Below are 19816 nucleotides of genomic sequence, written 5' to 3' on the forward strand. Positions count from 1 at the left end.
TCCTGGTCATCGGAAGGGAGCATGGCCCCTGGGCTCAGCCCCATTTGCTCTCGGTCAGAGAGAACCATCTACTCTGGTTAGGGGGCCGGCAGCCCCAGGCAGACCCCCGCTGCAGCAAGGCTGTGTCCCCCCATCTCTGCACCCAGGACAGAGGCTCACGGGAGGAAGCGGATGCTGGTGACAGTTTTCTGTTGCCCAAGAGGCTCTGGGAGTTGCCCTGCATGGGGCTCACCTCCACCCTGGCTCACAGGGTGCAGTCAACTGTCTGGATGCACGCTGCAAAGCAAGGAGCAGGACAGTCTCACCCCAGGACAAAGGGCCTCCTGGGGCTGCTGCTGTGCCCGATGAGACAGGGGCGGACAGCTGAGAGCTGGAGCAAGGGGCACCCTGCCTTCACCCTCAGTCCCAGCTGGGGAAGGGTGCTTGCAGAGCTGGGGGGGTGGCGAGGGGAGTACCCAGTGCAGGGAGGGAGGGCACTTGGGGCGGCGGGGGTCAGGGTGCTCCTGCAAGGGGAAGGGAAGGGGTGTGGGGCTGGGCAGAGCAAGGGGCAGGACGCCCAGGCTCCACTCCCCACTCGCACTGGCCTCCACGGCTACTCGTCCCCAGGGGAGGCAGGGCTCAGAGGTCCTCGGAGCAGCTCACAGAAAAGGGGCTGAGACCTGTTCCTCCTCCCAGGGAAGAGGGAGAGCGAGAGGAGCAAGCCCGCTGAAGCTCCTGAAACGTGATCCTGCTGCAGGCACCTCCCTGGGCCCCACCTCGCCCTCTCCAACCTATATATGTCGCCAGCCTTGGCCAGGCACTGCGGGCTCACACGGTCTGCTGGGCCCCTGGGGATCCCTGTGGATGGAGCGTCCGAGGCACCAGGGGATGGCGAAGAACACATACATGCGCTGGCGGCTCCCACTCGTATGCCTCCTCTGGGAGGTGGCCATGATCGTCCTCTTCGGGGTCTTCGTGCGCTTCGGCCCCGAAGCTGATGCGCACTGGGAGGAAGAGAAGCGAGAGATGAACCTGACCAGCGACATAGAGAACGATTTCTACTTCCGATACCCATGTGAGTATTCGGGAAGCGTTGTCGTGATGCTGGCTGGTCCCCACCCCATCCATCCCAGCCCAGCCCATCGCATCCATCCCAGCCCAGCCCACGGCAGAGCCTGTCAGAGGTGACATATCCACCGATCGCTGGAAAGTCAGGCTCTTGCCTTCAGGCTGGTTTGGGGTACGCCAAAGAGCAAGAGAAAAGCCTTGTGGCCTTCCAGTACTCTTGGGGCTCTGTCAGCAGGGTACCGTGACACCAGTACGTGACGTCTTTTTTCCAGGAATAGGGCTGACGTGTTCCCAGCACCCTGCAAGTTTCGGCTTGCTGCCCCCTCCCTCAGCTCTGGATCAGAGCAAGCTTTTCTGTGCATACAGAGGAATGGCTGTTGAGATCCTGTGACATCTTCCTCCCCTTCCTACGTCCTCCCCCTCACTAGTAAATTACTCTTTAGCTACCAGCATTTTGATGCTGGAGTCCTCCTAACCTGCCAGGTTCCCAAGGTTCTTGGGTCACTGCATCGTATTGCCACAGGGACTATTCAGGTGGTTAAAGCCCTTCTGGCCAGGTGGTGCCTTTGGCCGGCTTTGATCTCCAGGGCTGGTCATCTCTGTGAGCCATTCAGAACAGGCTGCTTCTGTAGGCAATTGTTTCCAAGGAAGCAACAGGCCTGAGTCATGCATCTATTTAGAACATTTCCATTAAAAACACCTGCTAAATCAAAGGAGCTATAGAAACCTGTAGCTGCTAAGGATTAGCTAGTTCAGAAAAGGATTTGCTTGCAGAAACCTGCTGCTCAGCCAGCCTCTGGGTTAGTGTACAGGGGCGGCTGCTCTGGGCTCTCTCTTGAGATCTGCCCTTGGGACCAACTGCACATTGGTTGGCATGAAGCAGCAGCAGTGCCTGAGGGCTGCTCTTGTCACTGATGTGCTGGGAGGACATCAGTGGTCCAAGAAAGAGCTTGTAGGAGCTAAGGGCATGACATCTTTTCCATCCTCATCTCCCACCCCTGCTCCACAGCACAAATATTCCCCCTCAAATGGCTACATGGATTCACGCAACTAAATCAACCTAAGAGCAACTGCTTAACTCTGTTGAGCTTTGAATTATGTTTCTGTTTCAAACCCGAGGAAGGGCTCACGTGCCCAAAAGCACAGCTCATTTTTCTCCATTATCTAATCAGAAATATTCTCTCTCTGCAAAGATGGACAAACATGGCAAGGCAGCCAAGCCCTGGCATTTTGATCCCTGTGTCCATCCAGCACTGCTCAGAAGAGAGTGCAATGGTTGAACACCGAAGGATCATTTGTATTAATGTATCTGCGACCACCGCTGTCCATAGGACCTGTTCGCAATGGCATTGGGATAAGAGTGACAAACTGACAGGTCTTCCGAGCCCAGAGATGATTGGAAAGGCAGGCAGAGGGAAGCCTATGAATGTTTGTGTCAGTGGTGCCAATTGCCAGGTCCAGTCAGTGAGACAATTCCTTCTCATTTTGAATCGCACATTGATATTCCCTAATGGGTGACTCATCTGCTCTCTAGGGAAAAAAAAATTACATTCTTCTGCACAGGTAGCATTCCCAAAGCCCAAACACTTCCTCTCAATAGTGATGGCAATTGTCCTCCCACAAAAGCAGGGTCACAAAACCTTTAGGGCATGGCAGTGCCTGGGCTGCCTCTCAGCAATGCCAACGTTATTCTTCCCAAGGAAAAACAAATGCAAGTTTTAGAAAAAGGCTTTAGACTGGATGGAGTTTGAAGGAAGACCTGCTCCTCCTCCTGTGTTTTTTACAGTGGGGATCCTTTGTGTTTTCAGAGGGCACACAGTCCGCAGCTTTAACTCTGACCTGTGTATTTCTGCTTTTAGGATAAAAGTGAGAATATATAATGCAAATGGCAGCAGATAATTCTAGCTGTGTATTGTGCTGCTTACACTGGAGAAGAGAGGTGGGGAGAAGAAATACAGCTGCAGAGGGAAAGTCTGTGGGATTGTATGGTAAAACCAGAGTTAGGAAGACTGGTTCTTAGGACATGCAGAGAAGTGCATTTGAAGTGACCTCTGTTGAACAGTGCCAGCTACAGATCTCGTCTCCTTTCTTTTTTGATGAGTGATTTCATAGGCATGGGGGGCATTTATAAAACCAAGCAGATTAACCTGTCTTGGCAACATGGCATTACATTTCTGGAGCCTGTCCAAATGCTTGTCCTTAAACAAATTGCAAGATCTTGTAAAGCACCAAAGGACAAAAGCCACGGCTTCTGCAGAGCTACACCTCACCCAAATCCTTACCCATCCCTTAGTGGAAGCAGCAGATACAACCCCACTGTCCCTGCAGGAGCGGATCTGGGGCTGCTGGATTTCAGCACAGGTTCAGGGTAGAGTAGATTCTCAGTCGCTGAATTTCCTTTGCCCTGAGCTTATGCCTTCTCTGTGGTGCACAGATGTTGCTGGTTATAGTGACTATAATGGTTTGTGCGCTGCATAATGCAGAACTTGCTGGCATAGCTCCGTCAATGCTGTGTTTACCTGTTCTACAGTGCAGGTTTGATAGTGGGAATCTCCTAGCATTGGATCCCAGCCTTGGGTCTCCTGCTCTTTTCATGGGCAGAGTGGCCTCCAGTGTGAGGGTTTGCATGGTTCACTTTGTAAGTATGCAGTGTTTCAGCTCACTTAATTGCAGAGTGATGCTTATCTGATAGAAACGTGCAGCATTAAAAAGTACAGCAGGTTTACTGCACCGAGAAGTTCTTTCAAGAGGCTTATGCACATTTGGTTTCCCCCAGGGAAGGGCATCTGAGGGGCTCAAGTTAGCAGGTCTGAACATTTGTGGGAAGAACTGGGTCTCTCTGGTTTAAGCACTCAAAATCTCACAAGGTGGGATCCTGGTCTCAAGGGTATTTTGCCACTAATTTCAGTGGCATTTAAAAATGTATTTGTAAACTTCCCTTGTTCTTGTACTCTTCTTCCTCTGAGCCATCACCAGGACCCTGCATTGGATGGATCTACCCAAAACAACCATTCATGTGTTTTCAACAGAATTTCACTGTTCATTTTAAGTGACATTTTCTAAGTTTTTTTGCAGAAGAGGAAAAAACAATCTGAATAGAAAAATGTTTTCCTTTGTACATTCCATTAGTTTCCGGTCTTTTCTTGCACACAGCTTTTAATAAATATTTTTACTTTCAAGACTGAGCCTTTTAACCTAAAAACAGTTTCCAAAAACTGAGCCATTTTCAGACTTAGAAATGTGGGGACATGGGACAAACACACATTTTCTCTTGAATTTCCCCCCTACTGCCACTGATGTGGTTAGTTTCCTTTCACAACCAAATTCAAATAGCATTCACAGCCCTGGTGTTGCCACAGAGCTGATGGTCCCTTCCCTCTGTACAGCTTTCCAGGACGTCCATGTGATGATCTTTGTGGGCTTTGGCTTCCTCATGATGTTCCTCAAGCGTTACGGATTTGGAGCCGTGGGTTTCAATTTCCTCCTTGCTGCCTTTGGGATCCAGTGGGCTCTCCTGATGCAAGGCTGGTTCCACTCTTTCAAGAGCGGGAAGATCCTCATTGGGGTGGAGAAGTAAGGAGGAGATGGGCTCTGGGATGCCACCTCTTGACTGGCCAGTGGAAGAACTGGGATGGGAGCCAAGCAGCTGGCAGTGCCTGTCCCTCTGTTATGTGCAAACAAGTCTCTCAAATGTTGTCTTCCCTCTGCATACCTCCACTTGCTTTCCACCTTTTAGCCCAAAGGTACCTGCCATTATGGTGGTACTGCTCAAAGGGAAATGTGAGATGAGCATCACCCCTTAATCCCAGGCCAAGCACCATGGATGCCAGCGCATAGAACACATATATTCCACATTATTTAAATAATTTTGGGGAAAGCACCTTTCCTGGAGAGTATGTAAAGTTGGGAGGAAGGTCAGTGGGAAATCGAGGGCTCTCTCCTAATCACCTATTTGTCTTCAAGGGGGAACTCTAGAGCTGGGGATGGGTGAGGGTGAGTTACAGAAGAGCTTTTCCTTATTAAACCACAATTTTCCTTCCCCTCTTCCAGCCTGATCAATGCTGATTTCTGTGTGGGCTCTGTGTGCATTGCCTTTGGGGCCATCCTGGGCAAAACCAGCCCCATACAGCTCCTCATCATGACTTTGTTTCAAGTCACGCTCTTCGCGGTGAATGAGTACATCCTCCTCAACCTGCTTCATGTAAGGCTTTAGGCAGCACCCACCTTGTTCTGCTCCTCCCTCTCTGCATCTCTCCAAATTGTCTCCCTTTGCTATGGGCACTCCCTTATGAAGGCACTGCCTTCATAAGCATTTGAAATGCAAGAATTCAGGCAGAAAAAGTAGACAGATTATGAAGGAGGGGGTCAGCGGGTGGTACTTCCCTGAAAAGGGAGATCTTCTGGGGTTTTATACACAAGCCTGGCAATTCAAGAACACTGGGTCCCTCTGCCACAGCTCCTGAGGCAGACAAGAAGTCTTAGCACAAGGGACCAGTCACTCTCTTCGTGCCTGAGATCTCCCTCTCATCTGTTTTCCCTGCTGGAATATGGGCATTGTGTAAAAGGAAATCAAGTGACAAAAAGGATGAGATGTCTGCTTCCAGAGGCAGGGTTCCTGCCCTCCGAGAGAGGGCTTGAATGACTGGGAAGCAAATGAGCTCCCAGAAGACCTGAGTGCACTTGGGAGCCAACCTGGCTATCGCTGCAACCCACTGCCATTGGGACAGGTCAGAAACTCCCCTCTGCCTCGATGCCTTCCAAGGGAAAGCTAAGAGAAATGCCATGGCCATGCATGGGACCAAGCAAGGAGGATAGATAGCAGGACCAGAGCATTTTTATCCACCTCTCCCCATGACTGAGTGCAGGCTGGAAAAATGAGTGGGCAGACAAGGTGGGCATGATGCAGACCAGACCTCAGCTGCATAATGAGTGGTGATTCCAGAAGCAAACCTCTGTTTTCCCATGGCTGCAGGTTAAGGATGCAGGTGGCTCCATGACCATTCACACCTTTGGAGCCTACTTTGGCCTCACAGTGACACGCATCCTGTACAGACCCAACCTGGAGCAGAGTAAGGACAAACAGGGCTCTGTGTACCACTCCGACCTCTTCGCTATGATCGGTGAGTCAGCCCCCAACTCAGGGGTGCTGGTGCATGTGGACCACTCGGCTGCAGAGGACTTGTCCCTCCTGTGTCTCTGAAAAAAACAAACTGGAACCAGGAACTGGGGCTGCGAAGCTCTGTATCCCCATTTTCCACCTCTCAGAGCTACTCAGCTCCCTTCATTAGTGGCTGGACTGAGATGGTACCTGGGAAGACAAGGACGTGTTTTGATTCCCCCTCTGTGCCAGCCCCTCCTGATGCTGGTCCCATCATGGGAGGGTGCAGCTCCGGGGGAGCAGGACTATGGGATTTAACTTCCCCCTGTGCAGAAAGATCTTCTTTAGAGGGGTTTTTTTTCAATCCCTGTACTCTCTCTTTTCCCCGCCTCTTCTTCATCCCCTCCTTCCCATCCCACCAGGTACCCTGTATCTATGGATATACTGGCCCAGTTTTAACTCAGCAATTTCTGATCACGGGGATGCCCAGCACCGGGCTGCCATTAACACATACTGCTCACTGGCCGCTTGTGTCCTCACCACAGTGGCCTTCTCCAGCATGCTGCAGAAGAAAGGCAAGCTTGACATGGTAAGCAGAGAGCCCTGTACTGCCCAGGGGACTTATAATGAAGTTGATCAAGGGTTCAGGAAATGATTGGCACTTGTCCTTTGCTGAACAGATACAGAGTTTCAGTGGATGATGGTGAAACCAGCATCCAAGCAGAAACCCAGAGCCTATATTGAAAATAAGCAAGTGGGAAGTGAGTCCTGCACTGCTTGATGTGTAGGCTGATGCCCTGCACATGGTGGACCTAAGTCACAGCAGGGACTGGACTTGCTCTGCCCAGAGAGCTACTGATAGGCATGTTGCAGAGCCATGTTTGGCAAGCAGGGCCTGCGCGGCAGCTCGTGAGCAATCGGGGGGCTGACTTGTACGTGTTATGTGTGTGGGTGACATGTCTCTGTGACAGCAGAGCCTGCATGACACATGGGTGAGACAATTTCCATCTCATCACAACTCCCCACCCAGATTTGTGGATGCAAAGAATGTGTGTGGTACAGGGAGTAGGAGTCTATGTGTGCCTGTGCTACAGACAGAGGCTGCCTGTTCTTCTCCTGTTTTTCACCAAGCAGGAAAATGGGCTCTGATATTTCCTCTAGAAACATTTTCAGAGCTGATTCTCCCACTTTGCCATTTGCACCATCCCTGAGCAATTGCATCTCCCCGAGATGCCAACACAGGGCGGTTACTTCTGCAGGTCCACATCCAGAACGCAACGCTGGCAGGCGGCGTGGCCGTGGGCACCAGTGCGGAGATGATGCTGACTCCATACGGCTCCCTTATTGTCGGGTTCATCTGTGGCATCGTGTCCACGGTGGGGTATGTCTACCTCACGGTGAGTTCTGCTCTAAGGGTCTGCAGCCCTGGTCCTGCTAAGGAGACCAGAAATGGATTCACTTCCCTTTGAGGGTTACTGCTTTCCACCGTTCTTTATGTAGATGCGCTTCTGACTCCATTTACTGCCCCAAAATGCTCAGGAAGGTTCAGTCTCACAATAGGAGACTGTTTGGAGGACATGTTGTTATTTTGTCTTGAGCTTGGCTTACATCTTTGTCTACAAGCCCTTAGCTCTTTGATGGGACACAATACCACTCTTCCTTCTCTGTTTATCCCAGTCCTCCATGGAAGAAATTAATCCTTTCCAGGGCTGTGCTCATGTCCCTGATCTCCCTCTGCGTCCCTTCCCCTCAGCCTTTTTTAGAGTCCAGGTTGCACATCCAGGACACATGCGGCATCCACAACCTCCACGCCATGCCGGGCCTCATTGGGGGCATTGTGGGGGCCATCACTGCAGCTGCAGCCACGGAGGATGTATATGGAAAGGAAGGGTAAGACAGCTTGAAAATCTTCCCTGAGAATAGATTTCACCTGGGGCTTCTCGGGCTGGGAGCAAGGAGGAATTAACAGACCTTGTTAATTGTTCAGTTGCCCTTTTCCCCCTCAAAAACATGGGGTGCGCTGACAGCGTCGGGCTTACTGAAGTGTAAAAGACTCATTTCTTGCAGCTGACTTCTGGTAGCCTCAAAAAGTGAGCCACAACCCTACTGCTTGGCATTATTCTGGGGCACAGTGGGTGGGGAGGTGCTCCTCCCTCCATCCCTGTGTTGTTTTGGGGGGTCAGGTAAGGTTGAAGGTCTGAAATACAAAAGAAATGTTTGTATTTTGGGCTCCTCCTAGATAAAGCTTTGCCAGGGGCCAGAGGACAAGGAAATGAGCGGTCTTTTGTGTCATTGCAACACTCTCCTGGTCCGTTGCAGAAGAGGGATGGGGCTAGGGAGGAGTCCCTGAGGGAGCAGGACAACGTGGTTCTTCCAGATCTGGGGAAGATTGCCGGGAGCAATCCTTGCCATTTCTACCCTCGGCAGGTTCATCAAGGCATTTGACTTCACCGGCACATACCAGACGCGGACACCCAGCGTCCAGGGAGGGTTCCAGGCGGCCGGCATTGTGGTGTCTCTGCTGATAGCTTTTGCCGGGGGGGCCCTTGTGGGTAAGCAGGAGGGGAGCACGGAGAGGGGAGGGTTGAGTCCAGCCTGTGGCTGAAATGGAGGCATCCACGGACTCCTGCCTGTGGCTGGATGCGCCCTTCCCACTTGCATTGCAAGGGTTGCAGCCCCTGGATTGCTCACATTTGGATGCCCTGCAGTGGGACCATAGGAGCAGGGGAAACTGGGCAGCCAAGGGGGGAGCAAGGTCAAACGGGTTTGGAGAAAAGGGGGGATCGGCACCGAGCACCATGCCAGGGCTGCATTTGCCCCCTTTGCTGCCGGCATGGGTGGACTCCGGCCATCCGCACCTGCCTGCATCCCACACGGCATTATGGCCCCCTGCCCACCGCCCCGCCCACCCGCTTCCAGGGGCCATCCTGAGGCTGCCAGTCTGGGGCGACGCCGCCACCGAGAACTGCTTTGAGGACGACGTTTACTGGGAGGTGAGGAGGGAGGGAAGCGGGCGGGCTGGCCCTGCCGCGGGCCGAGGCGCTGAGGCGGGGCTCGGGGTCGAGGCCGGCGACGGGAGCGGGGCGGAGGGGGCGGGAGCGGGGCGGAGGGGGCGGGAGGCACAAGATGGCGCTGTCGCCCCGCGGCGTGAGGGGCGGCCGTGGCGCGGCGCTGAGGGGGCTCTGCCGCGCCGCAGGTGCCGGAGGACGAGGAGAGCGACGTGTACCACATGCACAACCCTGACAAGCCCGCTTCGCCCTGAGCTGCCCGGGGCTCTCCGCCGCCCCCCCCGCCAAGGGCGCTGCCCCCTCAGGGGTGTTGGCGGGGCTGTCCGCCATCTTCCCGCCTGCGGGGCTGCCCCCGCCGGCCTCTTCCCCCAGCACGGGACCCCGGGCCCTGCTGCGGGTAGGTGAAGGCTCGTTTTCTCCCCGTGACGACGAGGCACCCGGCTCTGCCTTCTCTCCCGCTTTTGTAACGAGCTGTTGTGAATAAAATAAAAACGTGTGTTCTTCTTTCCAGGCCTGTACTCCCTTACGTCAGTAGTGGAGCAGGATGGGATGTCACCCAGACCCTGTCTCTCCCGCTGCTGGCACAGAGCAGCTACTGGGAGAGCTCTTGGCTGCTGGGGGTAAAGTGGAGGCCCTGGGACACTCCTGGTGCCCAGGGGCCAAAGTGGATGCACGAGTGATGGCAATGTGGGGATAGCGCAGGCTGTGGAGACCCTTGGCTTAGCACCCGACGCCTTAAAATACAGCAGTTGGAAGCAGCAGCCAGACCTTCCAGTGTAGGGGCTGAGCCCGTGTGGGAAGCACAGGCCAGGCTGGTGCTTTTTTTTGGGGGGGGGGGTGGGGGGGTGCAGCAGCTGTCCCTGCACTCATGCTGCCACCCAAGGCCTGGGTGAGGGCCAGCTTTGAGCCTGTCTATACTTTTACGTGCCTCCTCCATCACCTCTTGACCTGCTGTACTGAGGCCTCCATCAGCTCCTTGGGAGCCTTGCTTGTGCATATAGCGCAGGCTGGCATGACCCTTTCCTCTTCTTTGGTTTCAGCCATTTCTTCCAGTGTCATCAGACCACTCCTTCCGCTTACCAGTGCTATCCTGGTGGTAAAAGCCCAAAGCCAGAGCACAGCCCCTGCCTCTTAACCAGACCGTCAGGCTTCAGCCAGAGTTGGAAGAGACAGGAATGAAAATCAGGCCTAAAACCTGCATGTTTTCCAGGGTGATATGATGTGAGGAGCAGGAGAGGAAAAACGGGGAAAAAAGGAGGTAGGAGGGCTGATAGGTCTCTTCACCGCGTCTAGCTGTAATTCTCACACCTGGGGGGGAAGTCAAAAGTAGCTATTCACATCCCCTTGGGATATGACACCCTCATTTTCCATGCTGGGTAAAGACAAAACCCCTTTACAACATGTTTCTGGAATTTGTCAGCGGCTGCCAGCAGCAGCATGTTAATTAAATGTCGGCAAAGATGGAAGCAAGAGGCTCTGCTCTAATTGGACACTTTGCTTGGTGGAGCTGAAAAACATTGTGACAGAGGAGGAGGCACCGAAACACTGTGTTCCCCTGCCATGGGGACAGGGACAGCCAGGCGCAGGAGATGCTGTCTTCTGAACCAGCATTGCTGCTGTTTGGCCTGAGACAACGGAGCCCTTGAAAAAAGAAGAGTAACAAAATAACAAAAGGCTTGAAATCGTACACAGGAATGGTCTCAAGCAGGGCAGTGGCATGGGAGGCAGGGAAATGGCTTGTTGGCTAAGGGGAAATGCAGAAATATCATAGCTGGCCATCAGGAGCTCTAGCCCTCTCACCAGCTGGTGGTATATTGTATATTCTTTTATGATGGCAAAGGCAGGTCTGACAGGGGTTAGACATGGTCTCTGGAGAATGATCCCTGACAAGGCTGAGCGTACATTGAGCTGCTCCCTTGCCCCAGGGCACGGATGGGAAGATGAAGGGCAATTCCTGATTTCCCTGTGCTGGTTTCCGCTGGAGGAATGAGATCTCCTCCCAGCCTCTTTGCACTGGGGGAAGAATGTAACAGCCATATTCTGCTCACAGCTTCATCCAGAGAGCCTGTCAGAAACCACCACAGGGATGTTTAGTGACAGGCACTGTAGCCAATCTCATTTCAAAACGTGACTTCTAAACTTTTTGCCCCAAGTCTGCAAAACCTGTAAACAGAAGCAGACCTTCTGTGTACTTCATTTCCTACTGCCTCACTGGACCACTGTTCCTCTGTCTCACCCCACTTGATCTCTGGCCATGTCCCAGATAAGCCAGCATCCAGCTGTGCATCCAGCCCCCATGGCCTCCAGCCTTTGCTCCCAGTAGCTTGCAAGGGCCCATAATGGCAAAAACTGAGTGACCGTCATTGCTTTAGCAAGGTGGCCAGCCTGCATTTCTGGTGGGGCAGATCAGTGAGCACTGGGAGATGGTCCTGCCCCATGTGAACGTGCCAGCAGAAGGAGCCCCAACCCCACTCCTCGTCCCTCTGGGCTCTGCCTCCTCCTCGTGGGAAGACACCTAAATTGCCCAGGCTGCTGGGCAGTGAAGCATTTTATTGCCTATGCTCTTGCGGGGCTCAGTCTGGTCTCAGTACCTAAATCACTCGCTGGGGCTGGCCTTGCAGTTTTAATTCCCTGGCAAACAATGGTGGGGTCGGGCTGGCGTGTTTGAAGTGCGGTCGCGGCCCCAGCAGTGGACAGAGGGTTTCTCAACAGGGGAGCGCAAGGAGCAGAGGATTGGCGGGAGGACGTGTGAGAAAGGGGCTGTCGATACCCGCGGGGATTAGGTGGTACAAATTGGCTGGGAAGCACCGAAGGCATTGACCAAAGTTGTCCTCAGGCAGGTTCCCATGGGGGGGCTGGTTGAAACAACCTGCCTTCAAGAAGGCTGGAAGGCCCAGCCTGGCTGCTAATCCCCTGAGCTCTATTGGGCACAGAGCAGAAAAGAGGTTTAAAAAAAAGAAGGAAAATCTCATGTAAAGGTGGTGGTTTCCCCAAGGGGATGATGTTAAGGAGAGCGGGGGGGGGGGGGGGCGACAGCATCGTTTAATCCCGCTTTTAATAGGCAGGTGGTAGGCTTTGCTTGCACTCCCGCTCCTGCGAGCTGCTGCAGAAATTTTGGGGGAAGGGCTTTGCTCACCTCTGCTGTCCCCCACTCCTGGTGGGGACCCCCATGCCTCTGCAGAGGATCCCTGTCTGCGAGCCTGCCCACGAGAAGGGGAGTCACATGCTTACATCTGTGCCCATGTGTGTGCTGGTGTGCCTGGGTGTGGGTGCAGGCACATTGCGCAAGCCCCAGATTTGGGCTCAAATGGGCTCGTTGCATGCCCCACATGCTGACCATAGCAGATCTCCTGTTGGCAGTGTGCCCATGTGTGCAAAGCTGTGTCCCCACAGATGTGCCTTCAGCCTTCTTGACCACACGCAACCAGAGCACTGAAAACCACGTTGTCCATGTTGCCAGCAGTGCCGGCGTGCCCTCATATACATGTGCCGGCCTGCTGGCCACAGCATTGCCGTGCACATCCATCTACCTTTCCCGTGCACGTCCGTCTACCTTTGCGCTGGTGCGAGCACGTGCGTTTGTCAGACCCGGCGTGTCCAGGCCTGCGTGAGCACTGCTCCAGCCCCTTCTGAAGGAGCGCTGTAAATTGTAATCAGATTAGGGCAGCCGGTCGCTTAGGGCCCTTGAAAAGGGCATACGTCCCCTCATCAGTACCTAGCATTGAGTCGCACAAAGGGTCTAAGTAACTCGGCAGGGGTCGGGCCCTCTGGAGCGCAGGGGAGGGGGCTCGCCTTTCTTTTCTCTCTGTCCCTTGTAATTATGTCAATTTGCTAGCCAAATTGTTTGCTTGAGTGGACAGTGGGGGCTTGCCCCCCTTCCCGCCTCCCCCCACCCCTAACCCCATTCATGTGCTAATGTGGGAAGGAGCATGGCCTCCTGACTTCAGGAGGTGGCCGATGAGGAGCAAAGCACAGGGGGGCACGGGCCAGGACCCCCCCATCTACATGCCCATGGATGCCTTGGCCTTGCAGCCCAGCTGAACGGGGCGCTACTGTTTGCTTTAGCCCATGGCGGAGTGTGCAATGCCCAGCCAGCCCCGGCCAGCCCTGGTTTTCTCTGGCCATCTCTCACCTGCACCACATCCCCACTTGGACCACCACATCCCCAGGGCTGGGAGCCATGCACTGCTGTGCGGCGGCTTTTTTTTCAGCACACCTCCCCACCCGTGCACCTCCCAGCATTTGCATATATTCTGCCCGCAAATCCTTGTCAAGGGGAGCCTCTTTATTGCCTGTATAGATCACAGGGTGTTAGTTAAGGGGCTTCTTTGTATTGCCTCAGACAGCTGGGGTCATCAAAAGTCCTGCGGTGGGAAGGAGAGACAGGAGGAGGGGGGAAGCTCTGACAATACGGACTGAAGGATTAAAGGACCATATAAAGTTCCTATTGAGTGAGACAAGAGGCTGTTCACTCCCAAGATTGACAGCAACCAGGAGGCGATTCCCAACACAATGTCCAATTAATTCTCTACCCTCTTCGCTGCCGTCTCCTCCCTCCCTCCTCTCCTGGGCTGGGGCATGAACAGGGAAGGGCTGAAGCTAAGATCCTCGAGAAGGTAATTAATTATTCCTGACTAAGAGGAGCCTGCCGGGGTGCGAGCCAGTCCCCAGGCTCGCTGGGCATCCATCCCCCTCCCACAGGCTCCCATCAGCTTGAACCACTTGAGGGTAGTTTTCCTTTCCATCACAGGCAAGCCATCCCACCAAGGGTCCATTTCCACAGCAGGTCCTGTACAATAACCATGGTTAGTGCTGAGCCCAGAAGAGGTAGATTTAGGGCTAAAGCCAGGCTGGCAGCAGTATGCAGCAGGGCAAGGCAGCAGCAGCAAGAGAGTTAGGGAGTAGGGCGAGGCACATGGGCAAAATTCATGGGCAAGCAGGCCATTTGGGGAGAGGCAGAGCAGCATGTGCCAGGTCTGGGCATCATGTCTTACCTGTGTGTGCAGTGACAATGGTTAAAGCAGCTCCATCTACCCGGGTTTTGTAGGGAGAAGTGGGCTCCTGGCTGTAAGAGTGCATTGCCACTGTCCCCTAGGCTGGCTGCCCACACTGGCCCCAGTGCTGGGCATAGGAGGATGTGTAGGGAATATTTGTGAGTGTGCTTCCTAACTGCAACTCTTTGATGTACCCCCATGTACAGGAACAGAATCTGGGCCAGCACGTGAAATTCCTGCAAACCACTGAGTATGAATTTTTTTATTTGCCTGGTCTACTTTTTTTCCCTTGCAAACATCTCAGCCCAGAGGGAGGAAGTAACCAGGAAAGCACCTTTCTCCGAGCTGTCCACATTTTTGTTGGTACTCTCTCTTCAGCGCCAAGGCTCCCAGGTACAGATGGCAAATGTCCTTCCACAGTGACAAACACCTCCAAACCACCTGGTTTGAGAGATAAAGCCATGCAACCAGGAGAGACTGGTTCTCATGGCAGGGGATGCTTTGGCCAATCCATCTCCTCCATTCCCACTTCTCAGCACTGACCCCTTCCCCTCTGTCACCCCTGCCTGTGGCACAGAGGGTGCTGCCAGCCCCAGCCGGCACGGGGTGGGGGACCGGTACTGCCTTCCCCACATGAGCAGGAGATGCCCTTGGGATGCCGGCATGGGGCTGCCAGCAGCTCAGCATCTCTTGCCTGCTCCCTCCCGCCGCACACACTCCCAGTGAAGTTGTTTGAAAGTCTTCCGGCAGTTTTCGCGGCCAGGAATAACAGATTAGCCATGATCTGATCAGCCCAGTATCTAAGCTGTATTCTCCCTGCTGACAAGTATTTGAAAGAGGGGAGGGGCCACTTTCAGCCCAACGATGAATCTTTCACCGACAAGAAAAGACCCTTTTTTCTCCCGCCAGCCGCAGGCTGCTCCGTGCCCCGTTGCTAAGCAAGACCCAGGGCTGCCGCTTGCACGCGGCCGGCTCCAGTGGAGCCCTTGGGTTAGCAGGATCAGGAGATTCACACCAGACATCTTGTTTTTTAGGGGGGGGGGGGGGTGTTTCTTTTCTCACCCACTTTTGACTGGCAGATAACAGCTCACCGACGAGGCCTGGGGATGCCCCTTGCCGAGGCAGCTTGCCCTGGGAGGAGAGGGAAGATGCAGAAGCCTTTGGATGGCAGATTGCTGCCTTGGGGTTGGGGGCTCAGCCTTAAATGTCTGGGGTTTTCTGCCATGCGTGGGAGTGTCCCTAGTCAGGCTGTGGAAGGGCAGCCACACCACACACACACATCCCCCATGCCCTGGTGGGTTGGGGTGCAGCGGGACCTTGGGGACATGGCCTTGGAGAATGCTTGGTGCTGGTGGCCAAGGAAAAGCCTGGCTTGGCCTCATGCAGGGGTGGCTCTGGGCATGGGCTTGCAGGGGGACATGTGGCAGAGGAAAGAGGAGGATGATCTCCAGGCTTGGGCCGGCTTTTTGGTCCCCGCAGCCTCACACTGCTCCTGAGCACCCTCTCCCCTGCCAGCACCAGCAAACCGCCCTGCAAGAAAGAAGGGAAATCACTAAAACAAAGGCTTTCCAGGCTATTTCTGGAGCTGCCAGCATGAGGTGCCCTCGCCTAAGACATGGTGCTCACATCTCCCTCCTCTCCTGAAAGGCAGCGGTGCAGGCAGGACTGCAGGCTGCCAGGCCCTGGGCTGGCACCTTCCCAGAGCCCTGCTTGCCCTCCCTGCCCTCCCTCACAGGCAAGGTGCTGCGGGGGGGAGGAATGAGGCTCTCCTTCGTGCATGTACCCCTCCAGTGATTCTCTAGTGCCACTGCTGAACCTCCCTCGCTGGCCCCAAGCAAAGGCACCCCTGAGTATTACTGATGCATGGCAGCTCAGGCTCTTTGTGCTCAGCCCTATGTGGGAAATCCTCCTTCTCCACTGCTGTAGGAAGCCTGGAGAAACCCCCTTATCCCTACCTTGGCCTGGGAAGACTTTCTTGACCTCAGACTCCTGCAAGCCCTTGATCTTATGACAGAGGAAAATGACCAGGGCTCATTGCACTGACATGCAGGAGGACTGTGGAAGAGACCTACGGAGAGGCCATTTCCCTTTCCACAGGAAAGGGGAACCACTCTGGCATGGCATCACAAGCTGCTCCCTCCCCACAGCCATGCCATGCCCCCCAGCTGGTGCAAAAAACCCCAGGGAAAGATGCCAGAGGGGCTGCAAAAGTTACTGCTGCTTTGAGCAGCACAAAAAGAAAAGAAACCCGGAGCCTTTGGGTTTGAAACACAAAAGGCTGGATTCATGGCTGTGACACAGCCCCTTTCTGTAAATTTAGCAGCATAAAGCAGCTGAAAAAATGGCTTCTCTGGCAAGCTGAGCTCTTCTCCAGTTTGGGGAGGTCCCTCAGTCACTGAACAGGCAGCACCAGTGCCAATGCCATGGCCATCTCCAGCTCCATGGGCAGCAGGACAGGATTCCCAGTGCTCTGAGGTTGTCCTAAGTCACATCGGAGGCATGATGACTTTCTCCAGTCTTCCCAGGAATAGGAGTACCTACATTTGGCATTCTGAGGGAAGATGGTGTTGCAGTGCAGGTGCTCTATCAGTTTGTTCTTGGTGTGGATAGCAGCGGCTGTGCAGGCTGCTTGCCATGCTTGGCAGTAGGCACCCACCCCAAATAAATCCCTTCCAACCAGCAGCTTCTCAAGGGCATGTTCAAGTGTCTCTAGGCTTGAGCCAGCAAAGCACAGGCAAGGTCTGCTGACCTCTGACATCTCTCGCAGTCCCACCTGTCCAACTAACTCTGCCACCCTTTTTTTCTGGCTGTTGGCCACCACAGCAGGAGCAAGCTCCCGGCTTCGGGACCTTACCACTGCTCTGGTACTTCAGGCCAGATTTCTCACTCTTTTTGGGTGGCTCTGCCAGCCATGAGGCACGTCCTTTACTGCACTGAGAGGGCTCCTGCCTTGCTCTGCAGCCATGAATTGCCTGTGTGGAGGAGCAGTAGGAGAGCTGGGGGCTGGAGCACACCCTGCATCCACTCCTGGGGAGTTCCAAAGGACTTTTGACATACATCTTAAACCTTCCTGGACCACTGCTTGGTTAAGCCTGCAAATGGCCTCTGTTTCTTTTGGGTAAACTGCCCGACTCATTCACTTTATCATCTGCAATACGATGACCCAATGCTCACGCCATGGACATGAAGACCCATGTTTGACTGTCCCCAACCTTCACATCATCATGGCACTAATCAGGTTCCTCAGAGGTCCATGTGCTACAAAGAGCAAGGCCCCAGCATCAAAATTAATTGCTGCCGACTTTGTTCCCTCTGCCTCAGTTGTTTCTTTGGCTTTGCCTCCAAGCCTTGGCTTTGCCTTGACTTGTGCTTGGTAGGTGCTGGCAAGTGCTTTGTGGGCGAGAGCAGCAGCATCCCGTTTAGCTTCACTTTTCTCTGGGGAATCCTGAACCACTAAAACCAATTTACTCTTTAACTCTGGGTAGTCTCTACATTGAAAATGCTTTATAAAACCCTCTTCTGGGAAGGATGTGGTCTGCAGAGAGATACCTGACTGTCCTCCTGATGGTCTGATCATCTGTGGGAGAGCACAGGGGCTCTTCCCTGGCCATGGGCTGGGCAGCACCACATCTTCTTGAGGAAGAAAGGAAAATTTGCCTTCAAGGACTAGTCGGCAAAACCTGATCTGAGAATTCATGTCCCAGTGCTGAAATAAACCATTGTGCAGCAAAGAATAGTACACAATATAAGCACTCAGGAAAGAAGAAAATAATTTTATCCTGATTTCTAGTGTCTTCTTGACTTGTGAGCACCATTCCATACTCACACATGTCAGCAGAACACAGCAGAGATATATTTATATGAAAATCCGGCTGTCTCCACAGCTATCTATAGCACTTCTTTCTGTGCCCTTAGTTCCATCCTATGGCTATGGGTCTGGTTTGCTTTGCTTTGGCTCCAGTGCCTGGAACATCCCTGTGCAAAGTGATGGTATCAGCACCCTATGTCCAAAGGGGACCGAAATAAAAGGCCATCGTGCGAACAAACCAGCAGCTTGGATGGATTGGGGGGCACATGGGGAGCCTCGAGAATTGCAGCATCCTTTTCTGGGGCACCACTGGTGGGGAAGGGGGTCCCCCACGGGCCTCCCTGCAGACGAGGGCCCCTGCGCAGAAAGAAGTGGCGGCACATCAGTATGCAGAAGTGGTCGCCGCTCGCCAATAAATTAGCATAAACCACTCTAGGAGGTAAATAGACATACAAGGCGCCAGTGTGTGCAGCGTGGGCTGCGGCTTTGTCTCAGCCCCACTATTGTCACGGCCCCTGCTGCACACTGACCGAGTGGGGCCGGTGTGGTGGGCTCTTACACTTTTGACTGCTGGATAAAAGGGGGGAACATAAAGAGAGGGGAGAACTTTTTTTTGGTTTTTTTTATAAGTCCAGACGAAGTTACAGACGTCTGTTAAACGTCAATTACAGCTGAATAAAGACGTCTGCTTGAGGCTTAGTTATGGCTCCTTTCAGCCACCGAGATTTTTCCAGGGCTGGCCTGGGATGCCTTCGGCAACCTAATTTGGAGATTGTAACTCTATAAACAGGCTCTGGCATTAATCAAGGCTGGTGAAAATGCAAATGATGGCATGGAGGGGGCTCGGGGATGGGACAGGGTCCTGTGCCTTACAACTCGGGCCAGGGAGTAAAAAGAGGAAAGCAAAGAGGAGGAAGAAAGGGGCCATGCAGAGGAGCGGGGATCCATAAATAGAAAGCTTGGTGGAGTTTGCTGACTTTCCTCCTGGTACTCTGGGAATCTGGTCCCATCAGGACTAGTCTGTACCTGACTCCGCTTCCTGCTGGTTAACCCTTGAGGTGCTTCTGGCCATACAAGCTTGATTGTGTAGTTTTTTCCCAGCAAGACCAAAGCCAAAACACCAAAAAACTGGGCATTTAATGCTTTAAAATCCTGGAGGGTCACTGGGTTTTCTGGAGCACCCAGACTGTAGGTGTCAGAGAAGTGTGGAGACTGCAAGGAGTCACTCCTTTGGAAGGGCAGCTCATGCTCTGCATGGTTCCCCATTGATTATTATGTGGCCTGTTGATATTGTCTCAATTTTGTCATGGGAAAAAGGCCTCTGAGCTCTAGCTGGGGCGGGAGGCAGGGGGCGGGGGGGGGGGGAGGAGCGGAGAATGAAGTCCCAAATCAGTGTTGTCCACACCATTAAAAGCCATCCTTGTGACCTTCTTCCCTAACATATTGATATAAAGACCAAAGCACTCTTCAGCAGGGACAAGGTACCTTGGAACCTTCTTTGCTCTTGGATACGTCCACGTGGAGAGGATGAGGGTGGAGGGCTGGAACTCCCCTTGGCCTCATCGGCAGTATCGCCTTGTGTCCTGGGATGGGTCAGCACCTGGTGAGGAGAACCACGTCCTATCCTGTAGCTATGTCATAGCCAGATGTTGCAACCCAGAATATAAGGAATAAGCCTGAAAATCAGAGTGGAAACAGTGCTGATGCTGAGGGCTAACAGTGTCTTACATGTACTATGAAAGAGGCTCACTCCTCGCTCCCCCGACCTGTGGAGCACCCTTCCCGTGCTCTGCCCTGGTGCTCAGCACTGCACTGGCCCAATGCACCATGCAGTGGCTGTGGGATGGATGGTCCAGAGGAG

The 19816-nt window shown here is 53.6% G+C and overlaps 2 protein-coding genes across 2 annotated transcripts in view; both read left to right on the forward strand.

Moving 5' to 3' along the window:
* PEX11A (peroxisomal biogenesis factor 11 alpha) overlaps positions 1-19816 on the forward strand; it is a 96421-nt gene that overhangs the window by 55923 nt on the left and 20682 nt on the right. The window lies entirely within an intron of this gene.
* On the forward strand, positions 844-9407 carry RHCG (Rh family C glycoprotein). The gene is made up of 10 exons (XM_049811943.1): positions 844-1054; positions 4434-4620; positions 5098-5248; positions 6020-6167; positions 6568-6734; positions 7405-7542; positions 7899-8035; positions 8573-8697; positions 9065-9138; positions 9342-9407. Exons 1-10 carry the CDS (start codon positions 844-846, stop codon positions 9405-9407), a joined length of 1404 nt encoding a protein of 467 aa, XP_049667900.1.

Source organism: Accipiter gentilis, chromosome 10, assembly GCF_929443795.1.
Source record: "Accipiter gentilis chromosome 10, bAccGen1.1, whole genome shotgun sequence".
Taxonomy (NCBI): domain Eukaryota; kingdom Metazoa; phylum Chordata; class Aves; order Accipitriformes; family Accipitridae; genus Astur; species Astur gentilis.